Source organism: Rhineura floridana, chromosome 3 (genome assembly GCF_030035675.1).
Source record: "Rhineura floridana isolate rRhiFlo1 chromosome 3, rRhiFlo1.hap2, whole genome shotgun sequence".
NCBI lineage: Eukaryota > Metazoa > Chordata > Lepidosauria > Squamata > Rhineuridae > Rhineura > Rhineura floridana.
Genome location: NC_084482.1, coordinates 192,333,564 through 192,352,355, shown reverse-complemented (window position 1 = coordinate 192,352,355; position 18,792 = coordinate 192,333,564). Strand labels below are relative to the sequence as shown.

General features: G+C 42.2%; 1 protein-coding gene across 2 annotated transcripts; it reads right to left on the bottom strand.

Moving 5' to 3' along the window:
• Positions 1-2,538: 2,538 nt before the first annotated feature.
• On the bottom strand, positions 2,539-17,032 carry LOC133380899 (zinc finger protein RFP-like). 2 transcript variants are annotated; one of them, XM_061619088.1, is made up of 7 exons: positions 16,600-17,032; positions 14,150-14,245; positions 13,696-13,926; positions 12,022-12,044; positions 7,244-7,362; positions 6,624-6,653; positions 2,539-3,962 (listed from the first exon to the last, which is right to left on the bottom strand). In XM_061619088.1, exons 1-7 carry the CDS (start codon positions 17,020-17,022, stop codon positions 3,454-3,456), a joined length of 1,431 nt encoding a protein of 476 aa, XP_061475072.1. In that variant the 5' UTR covers positions 17,023-17,032; the 3' UTR covers positions 2,539-3,453. The 2 variants fall into 2 exon arrangements, with proteins under 2 accessions (XP_061475072.1, XP_061475073.1); XM_061619089.1 differs by having other exon boundaries at positions 7,265-7,362.
• Between the last annotated feature and the right edge of the window lie 1,760 nt (positions 17,033-18,792).

The window sequence follows — 18,792 nt, the reverse complement described above, 5'->3', positions numbered from 1 at the left end:
ACTCAAAAATATCGAACCACTTCGGAATATTGGACTCTGCTGACTAGATTCCATTTAAACCTCCTTCCATAGCAAGCCATAACGCAATCTAGTCCGTATTGTTGTGGCAGAGAGAGATAGCAAATGTACACACAACCACTATGGCGGTTGCTACAAATTGTGGACTTCTGGCACCCAGCCCCAAATTTAGACTTATATTCAGAAAGTTATTGTCCCAGGAGGGAGCGTTTGAGTTGCTTTTCCTCCTTCTGGGCGGCTTGCCATTATCAATTAAGCTTTTTCCCCCTCTTTCATAATTGGAAGCAACCTCCATCCACTCAACCTGGTGAAATCAATGTGTCATGCCTGCTGAGGGTTTTTGTTGGGGGGCGGGTTTGACATGCCATGCATAGCCTCATGTGATGTAAGTGACAATACATTAATGTAGGCGATGGGGCAGGGGCAAGCTAGGAGAACGGTGCCATATGCCTTTAATATAAAAAGAGCCCTGAAGCTGGATCAGGCCAAAGGCCCAGCTAGTCCACCATCCTCTTCTCACAGCGGCCAACCAGATGCCTCTGGGAAGTCCGCAAGCAGAACTACAGCGCAACAGCATTCTCCCCACTTGTCCTCATACCCAGCAACTGGTATTCAGAGACATACTGCCTCCGATAGTCGAGGTAGAACATAGCCATTATGGCCAGTAGCCATTAAAAGCCTTGTGCTCCATGCATTTGTCAAATTCCCTTTTAAAGCTGTTCTAAGCTGGCAGCCACTGCACCCAGGAGCAGCAGAATAGTTACGGGGGTGCTGGGACAGGCCACATGGCATGTATAGCTTTGTCTATCACAGGAAAGTATAGCCAGGGGCCTTGGGGAATAGCTGGGGGGTTGCCACCACTTCCCTCCAGGATACGCTACCTGAGGCAGTTGCCTCGTTCTGTCTAATGGCAGGGCTGGACCTGCCATAAGAAACCCACAAGGTGAACATGTTCAGATAAGGACATGTTGATCTCCTAAAGCAGCAGAAAAAAGAAGAGGAGAGAAGTTACGGCAGGAAGAAACAGTTACATCAGACTTGGCCCTAATATTCACTCTCAGCATAAAGAGCAGGAAAAATGTGAAGCAATAATCAGTCCACTTCTGCGAGGTCTGAAGAAGTACTATATTCAGCACACGTTCACACACACACCAGAGGAGCCATGATGGAATAAAATGGATGACGGCAATGGGGAGGAGGGGGACCAGGTGCAACATGTAAGCAACTCTGCTGAGAGGCAGCGATCAGCCAGCTTGAGCCTATGTGACTTGAATGGTTAAGAGGCTGGTAACAGTCTCTAGACAGCTGAAGAAGTCATAACAAGCTTTGTTTTGAGAAAGGTGCTGATACAGAGTAGATTGGTGCACGAGAGGCCTACTACAAGGATTTTTACATTTTCCTGGACAATCCTGAGCACGTTCAGAGGGGAGAGAAATTCCACTTTGGGGCTGTTATGTAGTTTGGCTCCCATCTCTAACCACTATGAGTGTTTTCACATGGAGTGGGTGCATGGCAGAAGACACAAGTCCTTCATTCTCTTGTTACTAGCAAGATCTACTTTTCTCGTAGTCCTTTCTCTCTCTTTCTACCAGCTGGTTCTGTTTTGCTTCTGTTGGAGGCAAAGGGTTCCACAGACCCACCAACCTGGATTGGCAACTATAATTTTCTCTTAATCTAGTATGGTAGGCATTTTAAACAGCTAGGCTGCTTAGAATGTCTTGAAACTAGATATACAGTGTCTAGAAATAGATATTTACATTGCTTTATTAGTACATTGCTTTGTAACGGCTGCATGTTATTCCTTTTAATTTTGTCAGTCGTTCCTATTATAAATTGCTGCTATTTTGAACACTGTGCTTTGGGTTGCCTTGTTTATTTCTTCACATTGCTTTGAGTCATTTATGTTTCTGTGTTCTTCATTATGAATATCACTGGTTATGCTCTATCCCTCAACCTATATTTGGAGACCCAACAGCATATAGGCCAGGGTGGGGAATCTAAGATCTGGGGAGCTATATGTGGCCCTCCAGGGCTCCCTCTTCAGGCCCTGCTCCTCACAGGCCCTGCTCCATGCCCTCCGCACATGCTGTTGCCTGTCTGGAATGTGTCCTTGAGGTGTGATAATGCCTCTTGCTTGCCAGGATGGAAGATGAAGAGATGTGTGGGTGCAGAACTCTTATGACTTTTGCATAGCCGAAATGTAGCCTACTGTACAAAAGGCATGAGCCACATACATTGCTTCCATCGCTGGAATGCGGCCCCTGAAAGGTTGTCCGTGGGCCAAAAGAGGTTTCCCCACCTCTGTTGTATAAGAAACCAAAGCAAAGCAATGATTATGGATATTACTGCCACACTTCTTCTTATAAGCTGAACCACTCAAGCAAAGAGAAAACTGCAAATATTATGGCTGCAACAAGAACTAAAATAGCCTCTAAATGGAAGGGACTGATTGTAGAATTTTACAGAATTGTTTTTTTAGTTGACCAATATTGTATTTGTAGCATGAAGGACAGCAACATATTAACATATTTAACAAGAAGTTGTCAGTATTTATTCATTTTTGAAAATCACATATAGGGCAGAGCAAATAATTCAGACAACCCAGTGTCTAAATGTTTCCTATCATCTATGATTTGTCATCCACGTATTGTATATAAAAAAATAAAATGCAGAATTCTTAAAATGCTTATGCTAATGTATATCAATTCTTACTCAACAGAAAAAAGTCTTCAGTTAAAAAAATATTTTCCAGACTGTAGGCATTTACAAGAAACACACCCAAAACAGATCTCAACTGAAAACAAAGTGGATTTACTTTATCACTGTATTTACCATATTAAAATGACAAGATACCACTTTTCTATAAATTTTTGTCAACACTGCTTTGTCTCATGTTAGTTTGGATTAACTGGCTGCACTCAGCCATGCCTACTGGCTATATCTTACAATACTATTCATTGGACACAAATATCCCAATGCAAAATACATATGCCTCATATCCACTGTGAATAATATGTATGCACATACTTTCAAGTCCCACACTTCACAGCAAAATATCTACAAGCTGGGCCCCCATCTTTTTCTGGTCACTGCTTCTGTGTATTTCTGAGCGGCTACAATTTAAAATACATGTACTATTCACAGCTGATAAAAGGTATGATTATGTTGCACTTTTACACAGATTCCAACGTACAAGAAAATCCAGCCATAAGAGACACAAAGATAAAAACTTGATAGAAGCCAGCTTTACTACGTATTTTAAAAGGTGTACACATTTCAAGTCTCCCATGATAAGGGAATAAAGGCAAATCAAAAATCATTGTATTTGCCAAGCTGGCGCTCAGTATCAAGGATTAGGATAGAGTTATGTCAATACTACTTTGTTGGGGTGGGGGAATGCTGAATGCAAAGCCCAAGTCTCACAGAAAACAGAATTTAACACAGACGAAGCACAGTGGTCATGTCCCCAACTCGGAAGAAAGGAAATATTTTCGACACAAACTTGACCGTAAAAAGAACAAGGCGCTTCTTTTCTTCAGAATCAAAAAACTCTACAGTTCCTGCTTCATAGTTCAAACATATCTGGATCTTTTTTATATGTTTGTTTACGTTCAGAATGGTAGGGGGTGATGTTAGAGCTTTGTATTGGCCATTGTAAAGACCCACAGCCATGATTCCCTCCTCAGGGACAATACTGAGCTGCCCTTTCCGCTTCACGGATTCTTTGGCCACGCCCACAGCCCAGGAAGTTCCCTTGTCCACATCCACTGTCCACTGATGCTTCCCTGAGAAGAATCCTACAGAACCAAGCACACAGCGGGTAGGGACAAATCTCCTGTCATTGTAGGGCAGCTCCTGACGGACAGATCCCCACGCAACAGCTTTCTGATCATCAAACACGATAAATCGAGGATGAGCTGTCTCTGGATCCAGTGTCACATTCTCTGTAAAAGAACAAATGCAACAGTCAAGACATGGAGCCAAGCGTTTAAAGGCCCTTACAAAAGACTAATTTATTTAACAAGTAATTATTCATTTCTTGCAGACGATCCATATTTCTTTGCTGAAAACGGCTTGTTTATTGAGCATTCATCTGTATTTGCATGCACAAAGCTTAAGATGAGGTTAGGTTATATCAGATCTTTAATGAATATTCATACCAATTTGTATGCAGGGAGGTTATATGACAATGAGCATTCATCCTGATTTGCTTGCTAGGTGTTTATACTTCTTCCAATTAATCATTCCACACTTTCCAATGCTTTTCCCTCTCATTTTCCCAACCACAAAAAGTCAGTTCCTTTTTTAAAGTCAATTTGTTGTGTTACGGCACCATAGTGCTTTCATCCATTTTAATTGAGAAAGCCTAAACTTCCCAGTGTGCACTTGAATCATTCCCACAAAATACTAACTTGGAAGCACCAATCATATTTTTGTATCACTCAAACAAAAAAGTGGCTGGGCAAACACAGTTTTGCCCACATAAAATATATCAGTTGCAGGAGGGAGTGCTGTGCAGAATGCAGCCGCCCACGTGTCAAGGAATTCCCCTTCCCTTTGCCTACATTCTTTAAAAACAGTTTTCAGAAACAGAGCTCCAAAATGATGCAGGCATTCTCACTTACCTCTTTTAAAACAAAGTCAGAAAATGCTGCCACACCACCGAGGACTCATCACAATGTGCAGCATCATTCTGTCATTTCGGGATCTTATAAAAAAAATCTTCAAAGATGCATATCTTGCTCCAACTCTACCCTATTTTTGAAAAGCAGGGAGCTTAATCTCTCCATGGGAAGGGCCATAGCTCCGTTATAGAGCACATGCTTTGCATGAGGCAGGTCCCATTATCAATCCCTGCCATCTCCAGGATGGGAAAGACCCCTTCCCAAGACCCTGGAGAGCCACTGCCAGTCAGTGAAGACAGTACTGGGGTAGATGGTCCAATTCTGTATGAGGCAGCTTCTTATGTTCACCAGTTACTGCTCTTCTGTGTCCAGTTTTTCTCTTTATCAAGGTAAGAAGAAACAGCTAGAAACTTTATTCTTTGTGCAGAAATGAAAGTTGTGGGCTTATTCACATGGGAGCATTACTTCGTACTAAAGACGCTGTTTTTACCTCCATTTTCTATTTGCCCCATCCACAGTAAGTGCTCAATGCCAGCTGCAAACACAGTGTTTTTTATTCACACTGAGGGGAAGGATCAATCATGCTGTTTCCTAATGACCACACCCTCTCATTTAACATTTCCACTCCCTCTGGTTACCTGGCAGCCAAGCATACCCAGTTTTTTCTACAAGCTGCAGTAGGATTCATTTAAAAAACAACAACCCAGAAGTGTGATTATTTGTATTTTCACTGGTATAGTGGTACTGGTACACAGCTGAAATACAAATCTTTGTTTGTGCTTTTGTGCACAAGTTAGGGGAAAAAGAAAAATAAGGTACCATTTGCAACAAGATTTTAAAAAGCTTGCAGAACAGGGAAGAGCAGTTGTTTGTCAGCCCACAGGAAATGAAATGAAAGAAGGGAGGACGAGGGAGTGGGTGTGGAGAGGGGAATGATTGACACACCTTCCTAAAAGCACTGGAGCACAGCATCTGCAAGCACTAGAGATACATTGTGAAAACGTTTTTTTCCTTCCCTTTTTGTATTATCAGAGGATTGGGTTAGCATGGATTTATGGGGGAAACTGCATGATAACTTCTGTTTGCCAGTAACATCATGTGAACCATGTGAATTAAAAGGGGATGTGAATAGCACCAAACACACAGTAAACCACCATGTAGATGACCCTTATGTCTGGTTCAGATGGGTTGATTCAGGTGTCTGAGCTGACCTGACACCTGCTTTTAGACCATTTACCATTGCTTGTACCAATTGGGCAGCAAAATTTGTCACTGAATGTCTGGAAGCACAACTGTATAGTATGACACAGACTTGGCTCAGATGCAATGCCCAACCACAATTTGACCCCTTTGAGCAAAACTAGAAGGAATCTCAGGATCACGAGGTTTGATCCTAGCTTACATGTCAAGCATAAACTGTAATTTACCAGTTCAGCTTTTACAGCAAACTGGTTTCCTAAGAATGAAGAAATGAGTGTGGGGAGGAGAGATGGAGTCTCAAAAGGGACACATGAATAAAAGATTCAATAGCCCAGCATGTTTTGAATACGTGCACCTCAATGCACCCAAAAATAACTTCAAAACATCATTGCACTATTACATTTCTTTTTTTGTGCACCTGTGAACAGACTTCTCATCTTTTCCCCTCTAGTGTTATAAATTCCCTCCTTTTTTTTCTTTTAGAAAAAGAACATTTAACTCAATTATCCTGTTTGGAGCTGGGTAAGGCCTACAGGAGAGAGCTCAAGGCTCTTTTCAGACTCTTTGTTCACGCTAAACCTCAGTTTTATGTTAATGCCAGGGTTAATGTTTAAATCAGGGATGGGAAACCTGTGGCCCTCCATATGTTGATGGACTACAGCTCCCATCAGCCCTAGCCAGCATGGCCAACGGTCAGGGATGATGTAGTTCAGCAACACCTGGAGGGGCGACAGGTTCCCCAGCCATCTTTTTTTTAAAAGATATTCTATTTTTACTTACCATCTATCCACTTTGATTGATCTAAAGTCTCTAGAGGAAGAAAAGGAGGATAAACATAAGAAAACATCTAAGATTCATTAATGTGGTATATTTAACAGCAAACAAACTGTGTATCTAATGCACACATTCATAGTACTAAAACATTACATACATAAACATTGTTAACATTTTGAAAATATGCATCTTCCTAAACACACTTTCAGCTTTACCTATTTATCGCTCTCTGAAGACTGTAAGAGTCTTCTCTCAAGCCTTGGAGTATACATCTACAGCATTTTTTAAAAAAAGAGGGCAGAAAGGATGTCAGCCATCACACTCACACTACTGTAGCCCCATTAACCATGCATAGGATGTTAATAGTATTGGGATGTTTCCCGACTGTCATGCATTAATCCCATTGAAATGAATGGGACAAGTTAGTCATGAGTATCTAATCCCATTTATTTTAACAGTATTAAAATATGACAAATTTAGTCTTAATCTAACCTGGCGTCTTTTTATGGTGGATATCGTACAAAGGCTAAATTTGATTGGGGCATACATTCACTGGTTGCCTGGATAAAAACCTTAACATCCACCACCAACTTTCCAGCAATCAGCTTCAGAAATACATTTAGTACCTCTGAATTTCCTCAGTTCACCTTGCAGTGATGCACTTTCTTTGGAGAATTCCTGGAGCTTTCTACTAAGCTCTGAAGAATCTGGTGGAGTAGGAAGCTCAAACTTGTCCCTCTTGCACCTAGAGTTTTAACAAAGAGGAAGTCACATGAAAAATCTTCATTCACATACAACTACTCATATCTCCCAGATGATCTGATGTAGAACACATTCGCATAGTGTAAAGCACTTGCCAAGTCAACAGAAGTGATCTGGGACCTCGGTCAATGGACTTGCAGGTTTGGGTGCAGGGGGCTATGGGCACATGCTAGTGAAGCTCAGAGCAGTCTAGGCAGAAAAGGAAGAATGCAAGACGAACCCAGCTGGATCAGACCAAAGGGCTATTTAGTCTAGCATTCTATCCTTAACTGACACTCTTGGGAAGCCCACAAGCAGGTCATGAGCACAACAGCACTCTCTCTCTAGTGTTCCCCAGCAATTGGTATTCAGCGGCATGCTGCTCCTGATCCTAAAGATAGCATACAGCAGCCACTGATGGCCTTATCCTTCATGAGATTGTCTAATCCCCTTATGAAGCCACCTAAGTTGGTGTCCATCACACCTTGTGGGACCGAATTCCATAGTTTAACTATGCACTGTGAAAGTCCTTGCAGATGTCATAACTAGCAGGCTATTATCCATCCTGTATATACTACTTATAGGTGCTAGCACCAAAACGTGGGGGATAATTTGTGTATCACATGCCTCATTTGCAAGTCATCAGGGTAACGTTTGATTTAAACCAGTAGTCTTCAACCTTTTCTGATGTGGAACCCAACTTTAACTCCATCCTGCAACATAGGACCCACTTTTAGCTTATTACCACCGTTATGTTGGTTTTTCCCTCCCTCCACTTCTCTCTATAATTCTCCTTAACGTTTTTGGTTTTTAAAACCAAGTAGAAGTTGGTGGAGATATAGTTGAGTCAATCTACCTTAGGTCAGGAGTAAGGATGGAAGAGAATATCCGCTAAATTGGACATAAGAACATAAGAAGAGCCTGCTGGATCAGGCCAGTGGCCCATCTAGTCCAGCATCCTGTTCTCACAGTGGCCAACCAGGTGCCTGGGGGAAGCCCGCAAGCAGGACCCGAGTGCAAGAACACTCTCCCCTCCTGAGGCTTCCGGCAACCGGTTTTCAGAAGCATGCTGCCTCTGACTAGGTTTGCACAGCACAGCCATCACGGCTAGTAGCCATTGATAGCCCTGTCCTCCATGAATTTGTCTAATCTTCTTTTAAAGCCGTCCAAGCTTGTGGCCATTTCTGCATCTTGTGGGAGCAAATTCCATAGTTTAACTATGCGCTGAGTAAAGAAGTACTTCCTTTTGTCTGTCCTGAATCTTCCAACATTCAGCTTCTTTGAATGTCCACGAGTTCTAGTATTATGAGAGAGGGAGAAGAACTTTTCTCTATCCACTTTCTCAATGCCATGCATAATTTTATACACTTCTATCATGTCTCCTCTGACCCGCCTTTTCTCTAAACTAAAAAGCCCCAAATGCTGCAACCTTTCCCCGTAAGGGAGTCGCTCCATCCCCTTGATCATTCTGGTTGCCCTCTTCTGAACCTTTTCCAACTCTATAATATCCTTTTTGAGATGAGGCGACCAGAACTGTACACAGTATTCCAAATGCGGCCGCACCATAGATTTATACAACGGCATTATGATATCGGCTGTTTTATTTTCAATACCTTTCCTAATTATCGCTAGCATGGAATTTGCCTTTTTCACAGCTGCCGCACACTGGGTCGACATTTTCATCGTGCTGTCCACTACAACCCCGAGGTCTCTCTCCTGGTCGGTCACCGCCAGTTCAGACCCCATGAGCGTATATGTGAAATTCAGATTTTTTGCTCCAATATGCATAATTTTACACTTGTTTATATTGAATTGCATTTGCCATTTTTCCACCCATTCACTCAGTTTGGAGAGATCTTTTTGGAGCTCTTCACAATCCCTTTTTGTTTTAACAACCTTGAACAATTTAGTGTCGTCAGCAAACTTGGCCACTTCACTGCTCACTCCTAATTCTAGGTCATTAATGAACAAGTTGAAAAGTACAGGTCCCAATACCGATCCTTGAGGGACTCCACTTTCTACAGCCCTCCACTGGGAGAACTGTCTGTTTATTCCTACTCTCTGCTTTCTGCTTCTTAACCAATTCCTTATCCACAAGAGGACCTCTCCTCTTATTCCATGACTGCTAAGCTTCCTCAGAAGTCTTTGGTGAGGTACCTTGTCAAACGCTTTTTGAAAGTCTAAGTACACTATGTCCACTGGATCACCTCTATCTATATGCTTGTTGACACTCTCAAAGAATTCTAATAGGTTACTGAGACAGGACTTTCCCTTGCAGAAGCCATGCTGGCTCTGCTTCAGCAAGGCTTGTTCTTCTATGTGCTTAGTTAATCTAGCTTTAATCATACTTTCTACCAGTTTTCCAGGGACAGAAGTTAAGCTAACTGGCCTGTAATTTCCGGGATCCCCTCTGGATCCCTTTTTGAAGATTGGCGTTACATTTGCCACTTTCCAGTCCTCAGGCACGGAGGAGGACCCGAGGGACAAGTTACATATTTTAGTTAGCAGATCAGCAATTTCACATTTGAGTTCTTTGAGAACTCTCGGGTGGATGCCATCCGGGCCCGGTGATTTGTCAGTTTTTATATTGTCCATTAAGCCTAGAACTTCCTCTCTCGTTACCACTATTTGTCTCAGTTCCTCGGAATCCCTTCCTGCAAATGTTAGTTCAGGTTCAGGGATCTGCCCTATATCTTCCACTGTGAAGACAGATGCAAAGAATTCATTTAGCTTCTCTGCAATCTCCTTATCGTTCTTTAGTACACCTTTGACTCCCTTATCATCCAAGGGTCCAATCGCCTCCCTAGATGGTCTCCTGCTTTGAATGTATTTATAGAATTTTTTGTTGTTGGTTTTTATGTACTGGATTCTGACTGAATTTGACAGTCCACTATCTTTTTGGACTGGCAGTGATTTCTTGTGCTGGGCCACAGCTGTAATTGGCATGTTTTCAAGCCATAGCTACAATCAGCCCAGATTTTTCTAAAATTTTTCCTCCTATTCTAGGTAATTATCTTCATAATTTTCTTTAAGTTGCTGCATTCGTAACACTGTAGGTGTGATAACAATCACCATTTGTCCATTATATATTATGAAAATATTGTGTTATTGCCATATAATGCAAAAAATATTGGCTGCTTGGCTTGTCCTAGGCTACATGTGTCATCAATGTTAATTATCAAATCATCCTGCAGTTTCTTGTTTTTCAAACAAGACAGCTCAGAGCATTCTGAATCTCCATCCTCTTGTGTGGGAAACATGATGATGATGATGATGAGAAAGAGTGACCCACACAACCTGACCCGTCCTGCTTTTATTGCTGCTGTCCTCAGCTCATCAGGGTCTCTCTCTCTGTGCATGTGCGTAAAAACACAAAGTGGTACTGGGGAGGTGATGCTGCTGCAGTGCTGCTGACAAACTAATTCAAGAATAATGAAAGGGAGGGAAATCATTAAGCAGCACATCAGTTATCCTGAAGCAAGAAACAGACTCAAAGGCGATTATCTCATTGATATGTAAATAGGGGGGAAACCACATGGAACACCATGATCATTTATGTTAGCATTTATGTTAAAAATTATTATTTTTTTCTCACCACAAAAAACAAAGCAGATTGAATCATCAAAAAACTCCACAGCAGATCAAATCAGCAAGTGCCAAAGCAAGCGGGAATTAAAAAAAAAGTGCACATCGGGATCGAACAATGGACTATTGGAATACAAGCGGATTGGAACTAGACAGTGAACCCCATCACTCGCAAGGAGGCAATGCACTTGCGGTCCCAAACCAGCAGCTGAAGATGGCTGGTTTAATCTACTTGTTTGCTCTCTCTCCAAGGAGTTTTCATTTTAAAAAGTTACAAATTTGCCAAAAATAATTGTATAGTGAAACCTTACATTAGTGTCTTTTACACACTGGCCCAGTTTGCAAGCCACAATAAACCACAGTTAATGGTTTACTGTAACACACCTTTGTGGGCTGTTTGTCTCCTATCTATCCCACAGAGAGGAAACAAACCACAATCTGTGGCTTAGCATTATAGCTGAACCAGGGATAGTGATGTGTTTCACTTCCAACAAACCATGGTCAGTTAGCAAAGGACAAACCTTGACTACAGATTGTGGTTGTGGGGAACAAAACAAACCACAACACAATCCCCGATCCAGACATAACACTATGCCAGGGATTGTAGTTTATTTCCTCCCAGCATGAGCAGGGAAGAGGGAAACAAACCAGAAAGGCACGATCATGGTAAACCATTAACTATGCTTTACCGTGGTGTGCAAACAAAACCATTTTATCTACTATCCTGCTGGTCACATCATCCTCAGTAACGTTATGAGGATAAATGCCCAGAGAGCTTTGGCTATGGGGCGGTATATAAACGTAATAAATAAACAAACAAACATAGCATAATTAAAAAATTTCAACAGGTAATTATCTCAACAATCTCTCTCAAAAGGTTGCCTGTTTCTACATCAACCCAACTTAGCACAACAAAACATACTTTTCTAAATATTTTATCTCTTATCCTTTGGAAACAACTTGGCAATTACCAGCTTCTAAAAAAATCTTGACACGCATGCAGAACGTTACATTAGAATTGCCTTCTTTGATTCTGTGGAGTATGGAAAAATGGTTAACAGAAAGAACCACCTCATACCTGCTAAAGATACTTCCAATATCCTAGGGAGAAAAAGAGGAGAAAACAGTTTAGGAAGTTCAATCTAGCGCACATATTTGGAAATGTTATTTAAATAATGTATTTATAATAATTTGTTTGCCAGGGCAGCAAATAAAAACACCAAAATAACTCCAAAACATCCTAACAAAATACTTTCAGCATATTAAAACAAAATATCTTAGAAATCTTTTAAAAATGACTTTAAAAACATCTTAAAAAGTAATTCCAAAACAGACGCAGACTGGGAATGGGATAAGGTCTCTACTTAAAAGGGTTGTTAAAAGGTCTTCAACAGGTACTGAAAACATAAAAGAGATGGCACGTCTAATATTTAAGGGGAGGGAATTCCAAAGGGTCGGTGCCACAACACTAAAGCTCTGCTTTCTATATTGTGCAGAATGGATCTCCTGATAAGATGGTATCTACAAAAGGCCCTCACCTGTAGAGCACAGAGATTGACAGGGCATATAAGGGGTTAGAAGATCTTTCAGGTATCCTGGTGCCAAGTAGTGTAGGGCTTTGTACACCAAAACTAGAACCATGAACTTGGCCTGGAAGCTAATGTAATTTATTACATTTCTCTTTTGTCTTTTGTTCATCAAAGAACTCACAGCAGCCTTCATAAATTTCCCTGGTAATCTCTAATCCAAGCGCTGACCAGGCTCAGAACTGCTTAACCACAGCAAGGTTGCTGCATCATGTTCCCATCACATTTTGCTTTCAACCCTCATTTGTTTCAACAGAACAGTTTGACTACATAACAGGGTACCAAACATGTTGGGCTATGTTGCTTCCCAAAGAACTAAACAGGGAATGAAAGGGTTAACTATGTAACAGATTAGAGAAGGATTGCATCAGCCACACAGCTGGACATAATGAGCCCTAATCAGCCCAAGGGCAATAAAGCATGGGAACAGGGAACAGCGTGTGTGGGGGTGAGAGACGGAGTTAGGAATCGGATTAAGTGTATGGTGTATGTGTGTACTGTTTTGTCACCAAGAACTTTATGCAACGAAGTAAAGCTCTTCCTAAATACCTGTTCCTGTGTATCTGTGGATTCTTGCTGGAACGAGATGTAAGAGGGCTGGACCAGACCAGGACTCTGTATGGGAAACCTACCGCCTGGGAACTCTAGCACTCTCAACAACCAACAAAACAAGCCAATTAATTCAGCCTTTTCTGCAGATGTGCAATACATGCTTGTTCTGATGAAGGGAACAAATGCCAGAAGCTCAAATCATCATTTTGTATGCAGCTATGTTCCATGCAGCAAGCACAGTTACAATGAACTGATTAATTTGGAAGGGTGCACAGTCAATGCAACATTTTTCCAGGTTCAAAATACTGCACTTCCAGAGCTCAGAAAAAGGTGTTATCCCTGCAGCATTGCACCACTTGAGGGAAGTGGCAAGGAGCATGCATGCCAAATGATAAAGAGTATGCAGCCAAATGGGCAGGAAGCAGGAAAGCTGCCTTATGCCAAGTCACACCATCTAGCTCAGTACTGGGCAGAAGTTGCCCAAGATTTCAGATAGGTCTCTCCCAGCCCTACCTGGAGATGCCAGGGATTGAACCTGGGACCTTCTGCATGCAAAATAGATGTTCTACCACCACGCTATGGCCCTTGATTGATTTACTGATTTACAGTCTCACCTCTAGCAGCCCACATGGTGGCTCCTGGCCCTTCTGCTCCAGCTCGCTAATTAAGGCATTGATATGGGAAATCTCCTCAGAAAATTTGGTGGCATGCTCTTCTTTCCTCTTTTCAACCTCCGTCTCTAGCTTTTCCAGACGGGCTAACAGGAGCTGCTCTTCTTTCTCAAGAAACTGGCGGAGCTGCTGAAATCCTGACAAAAGCTTCTGCCTCTCAGCTTCCATTTCTATCTGTTTGGGACAGATGCAAGGAGCAGGGGAAAAACATTTATTGATAAGCATTTATTACCCACCCTTCGCTATAAGGTCCCAGTACAGGCTACAGTTGTGAAACCTGGACTGAAATTCAAACTCAGCCACAGATTCATCAGATGGTCTTGCAAAGTCAGTACTTATGAGATGATGTTGCAAACTCCCCACCACACTTCTGCCTTCAGATTATAGTAGCACTTACCAGCAGCTCCTGGGATGGCTTTTCTGCATCTGATTTAAAGGATAAAATCTTATGTCTCTCTTCTTTCAGAGTCTGCAAACAGTGATGTATTTTCTCCTAAGACAAGGAATACATTTTTGGGCCCATCAGACATGTCCTTTTAAAATAGGCAACTAAACAACATGATAGATTATTTAAACTCATTGTGGTAGTAACCTCCAGATATCATCAGACTGCATTCTCTGCTGTGTTAAACTAATCCAAAACTACTTCTCCAGCATTTTTCAGACACCATCTTCAAGTGCGATAAAGCTTTCCTTCCACCCATCAAAATACAGAAAATGAATGACATTTATGTATTTTTGCTGGCTGAGCACCAAATAAGTTTTCAAGTTTCTTTCATCACCTCATTCCCCATTAATTAGCAACTAAGAGAGCTTACAATAGGCAAGAGATAAAGCAGTACCTCCATGCTGTATGACAGCAACCCTTCATTTGTCTCTGCATTCATATCCCTCATATTGCCACACCAGAGAACCTCAAGGCAGCCCACAGTTAAATAATCAAATAACACAACTGTTATCAGTTGGTTAGACAGTAGCAACAAATGTCTTCTGTTGTTTGTAAGCTCCAGGGAGAACCCAGTTATATGATGGCCGATATATATTGGGAAATAAAAGGGAGGGGGACTGTCTACGGGAGGGAATAAAAATCAGCCCTCTCTTTTCACAATGCATTTACTATGTTTGCTGCTTTAATAGTGATATTCCGTGTGAGATGCCGAGAGACAGGAGCAGAAGACTTATGGGGCTTTGGAAACAACTGCGTTGTTGAACCAAAGTCTGCCAATTCAAGTTAAGCCTACATCAGCAATAGGGAATCTGTGGCCTTCCAGAAGTTGCTGGACTGCAGTTCCCACCATCCCTGATCACTGGCTATATGAGTTGGGGCTGAAGGGAATTGTAGTTTAACCACATCTGGAAAGCCACAGAGTCCTAAGCCTGGGCTTGTCAGTCTTTCATTATAGCTCCTCTCTGAAATTAGGCAATAATTTAGAGAAGCTGCACATTCCTATAAAGTGGACTAAGAATACAGAACAAATGTGGGGCAGCAGCGCGGGAAGAGCTTGATCAGGAAGCTGCCAAGCTTGATCCCAGTGACTTAATATTAGGCATTTGCAGGAGTTTTATCTACCGATGTACATGCATCTTACAGGCATAAGAACAGCCTGCTGGCCCGTCTAGGCCAGCATCCTGTTTTCACAGTGACCAACCAGATGTCCATGGGAAGCCTGCAAACAGGGCCTGAGCAGAAGAACACACTTCCCTCCTGTGGTTTCCAGCAACTGGTATCAAAAGCATACTGCTTCTGACAGCGGAGGTAGAACATATCCAGCAGGGTTAGTTGCCACTGACAGCCTCATCTTCCGTGTATTTGTCTAATCCTCTTTTAAAGCTATCCACTTTGGTGACAATCACTGCCTCTTGTGGGAGTAAATTCCATACATAGACAGCAGCCCCTGTCCCCCTAGTTTCCCAAGGCGCTTACTACTTTAAAATACAGCAAGGAAACAACAGAGGACTGACAAGGGCAGGAAGGCAAGCATGTGGGCAAACATCCTCCAAGCTTGGTTGGAGTAGGGAACGAAAGGACTGGCCAAAGACCACAAGGAAAAGGTAGGTTTGAAGGAGGCATTTGGAAGAAGAGATAGCAACACATGACCCAGATGGAGAGGGACCATTGCCCAGTAACATATCCTTTCACTGCACAAAGACCCAGGGTCAGTCCCTAATATCTCCAGTTTAAAAAAGGATCAGACAGCAGGTTAATGGGGAAGACTTCTGCCAGAGACACTAGAGGACAGCTGCCAGTCAGGGTAGGCAATACTGGGCTAGATGGGCAAACAGTCTAGCCTGGTAGGAAGCTGCTTTATATGTACTACTACATGTATTCAAACAACCTTCCAGTTCTTCTCAGATGCCTCCACCCCAAGAATCTCCATGGATTCCAGGTTTGTTCTACTGTTTCTACAAAGTGGCTCCCCGCCTGTGGAATACACCCTCCAGGGAGGTCTGCCTGGAGCCTTCACTGACATCTTTTCAGTGCCAGATAAAGACTTTTTACCCCCAGGATTTGTTTGATAGAGATCACTGATGCTGTTCTGTTATTAATGTCCTGACAAGCTTCCTGTGGCTGTTTATAGGGGTTGTTTGTTCTGTTTTTCATAGTACTATATATTTATTTATATTTAGGTTTTTAATGTGAGTTGCTTGGAGACCTTTAAATAACAAGCCACTAATAAATCATCGTCACCATCATGCCTTTCCCTTATTGTGTTCTCCATTTCAACAAGCTTTGCTGTTAACTGACCTTTCTTCCTTTTAGAATCCAGACATTATTATTTATCGTAATTACAAATACATGATTGAAAATCTTTCCCCCAAAATCCCCTTTTAGCTGCCCCATATTACCTGGTAAACCTGAGTAGCCTCCTCTATCGGAATCACGCTGTGATATTTATGCATCATGGACCTATCACAAACCACACAGATTGAAGTTTGATCGTGTTCACAGAAGAGTTTCAAGGGCTCCTGGTGTTTCTTGCACAACTTCTGATCTCCTGCTTCATTTGCCCACCGCAAGCTGAACTGCTTGGCCAGTTCCACAATATTCCACAGATGCCTGTTTGGCCGGAGGTTTTGCCAGGGAAAGGGTTTTCTGCACTGTGGACAGGAGAACACATTGACAATGGACCCTTCGCAGCACTGGGCAATGCAGTCTTGGCAAAAATTGTGCCCACAATCTATGATCATCACTGGATTCTGAAAGTAATCCAGACAGATGGAACATGTGGCTTCATCCTGGAGGGTTTTTTCTGGATTTGGTGCAGCCATTGGCGTCTTCTAGCTGCAAAGTACAAGAGCAAAGTTTAGTTTCATTTGCTCATAACAGTGGGCAGTTCCTTTTTGCAAACAGGAAGTGGTTGCCTTCTGAGGAACTTGATGAAAATGAACAATGGGAAGTTCTAGAGGGTGTGTTTGATGATAGTTTTAACTATCAGGGGCACAAAAGTACTGAATAGTCTCCCTGCAACAATAAGTGGAACACATTTTCTCACTGTGTTCAACAGAAGGTTGGCCAAACTGATGAAGAACCTACTATTAAATATGATCAATACTTCAGGTGGGGTGGGTGAAATAGTTACACTCACACTTGTGTACCTTCACAGCCATTATTCTCAGCACCAACCACCACCTAACCTGATCTAACAACTTCATCTGATACACATTGTGTGAATAGGAATGCTGACTGAAGTCATATTTTCCTTCCCTGTCATTGCACACTGTTCAAGGATGAAGGGTGTGTCCACTAGAGATGTGAAAGCCAAGAAAAACTGGAAAAATTCTCCATTTTTCCCTAAGCCTTTTGTTTGTGTTTCAAAAAAAATTAGATGGAGATGAATGGGGGGGAAATTCCCTTGAATTCTTCTTTTTATTTTCCAGGCCTTCATATATCTCATGTCTACATGGGTGTGCATTGTGGGATGGGTGCTGCTCAAGCATACAAGCTTTTGACACACACCGTCATCAGCATGAAAATGCCACACACACACCCTATTTAATCCAGATTTAACTTTTCCAGGGGAAATCTGATAAATTGCCAACAACTCATTTGTATCAGGATATTCCTGTTTGTAATATTCCTGTTTGTAATATTAAGCCTTCATCCGGAAGCCCCCAAAGTCATTAATAGTAAAGCCATCCAAGCATGGTTAAAGGTAGACTTGTAAATGCAAAAGGACTGACTCTAAGGCTGTGAACACACTAGTCACCAGAGGAAAGCTTTTCCATTAGCCACAACTAGGGAGGGAAGGGGTTGATCTGCCAATCAGTTGCAAAATCTGTTTGAAGCTGATTGAAAACAACAACACTCAACCTGCTCCCACCAAGTTTCACAGTAAGAAGGGGTGGGGTTTGACTATTGCATGCGCTCCCGTTTTCAGAAGAGAGAGGTGGAGACACACTGTGAACTGTCATACCCTAAGTGTTCTGGCAGGGATGCTTTTGTAAATTGGAGGAACAGAGTTCGTTCCTTTTATTTGTTTCCAACTATCTAGATGGGCTTTAACTGACTGGCACACGTATTGTCAGGGGTTTGCCCTGTCTTGAATACTTTGAATGGGTGTGTTTGGAAAGGAGAGTGAGTTGTAAATTGGCTGAGGGTGATACACTTTGGGGTACAGGGCCCCTCTCTTGGGATTAATGGGGAGGGTAGCAGATCTGCTGCTTTGTAGAGGGAGGGTAGCAGATCTGCTGCTTTGTAGAGGGAGGGTAGCAGATCTGCTGCCTCCACTCGTGTGTATATTTGTACATAAAGCAACTATTACAAAAATACCCAAAGCTTCCAGTCCTCTCTCACCCAAAGGAAACCAAATCCAGAGATGCCTTACCCCTAGAACTTCTCATCACTTAGGAAGTATAGCATTTATTATTGTTACGCACACCCAAATCTTCATGTGCAGTGAGAGACTTCAGGGTGCCCCTGCACACCTCAAATTTGGTTTCCTTGGAATGAAGGTCACTGGAGACAGTGACGTCTTATGTGATATATGGTTTTATTTACACATATGAACAGACTGAGCATAAGATGAGAGGGCTCACACT

Coding starts and splice junctions, on each gene's coding strand:
- LOC133380899 (XM_061619088.1), bottom strand. CDS start 17,022: ATGGCTGCACCAAATCCAGAAAAAACCCTCCAGGATGAAGCCACATGT. Junction 12,045..13,695: donor CACCATGTGGGCTGCTAGAG/GTGAGACTGTAA, acceptor TTTTCTCCCTAG/GATATTGGAAGTATCTTTAG. Junction 7,363..12,021: donor ATTGGAAGTATCTTTAGCAG/GTATGAGGTGGT, acceptor TTAAAACTCTAG/GTGCAAGAGGGACAAGTTTG.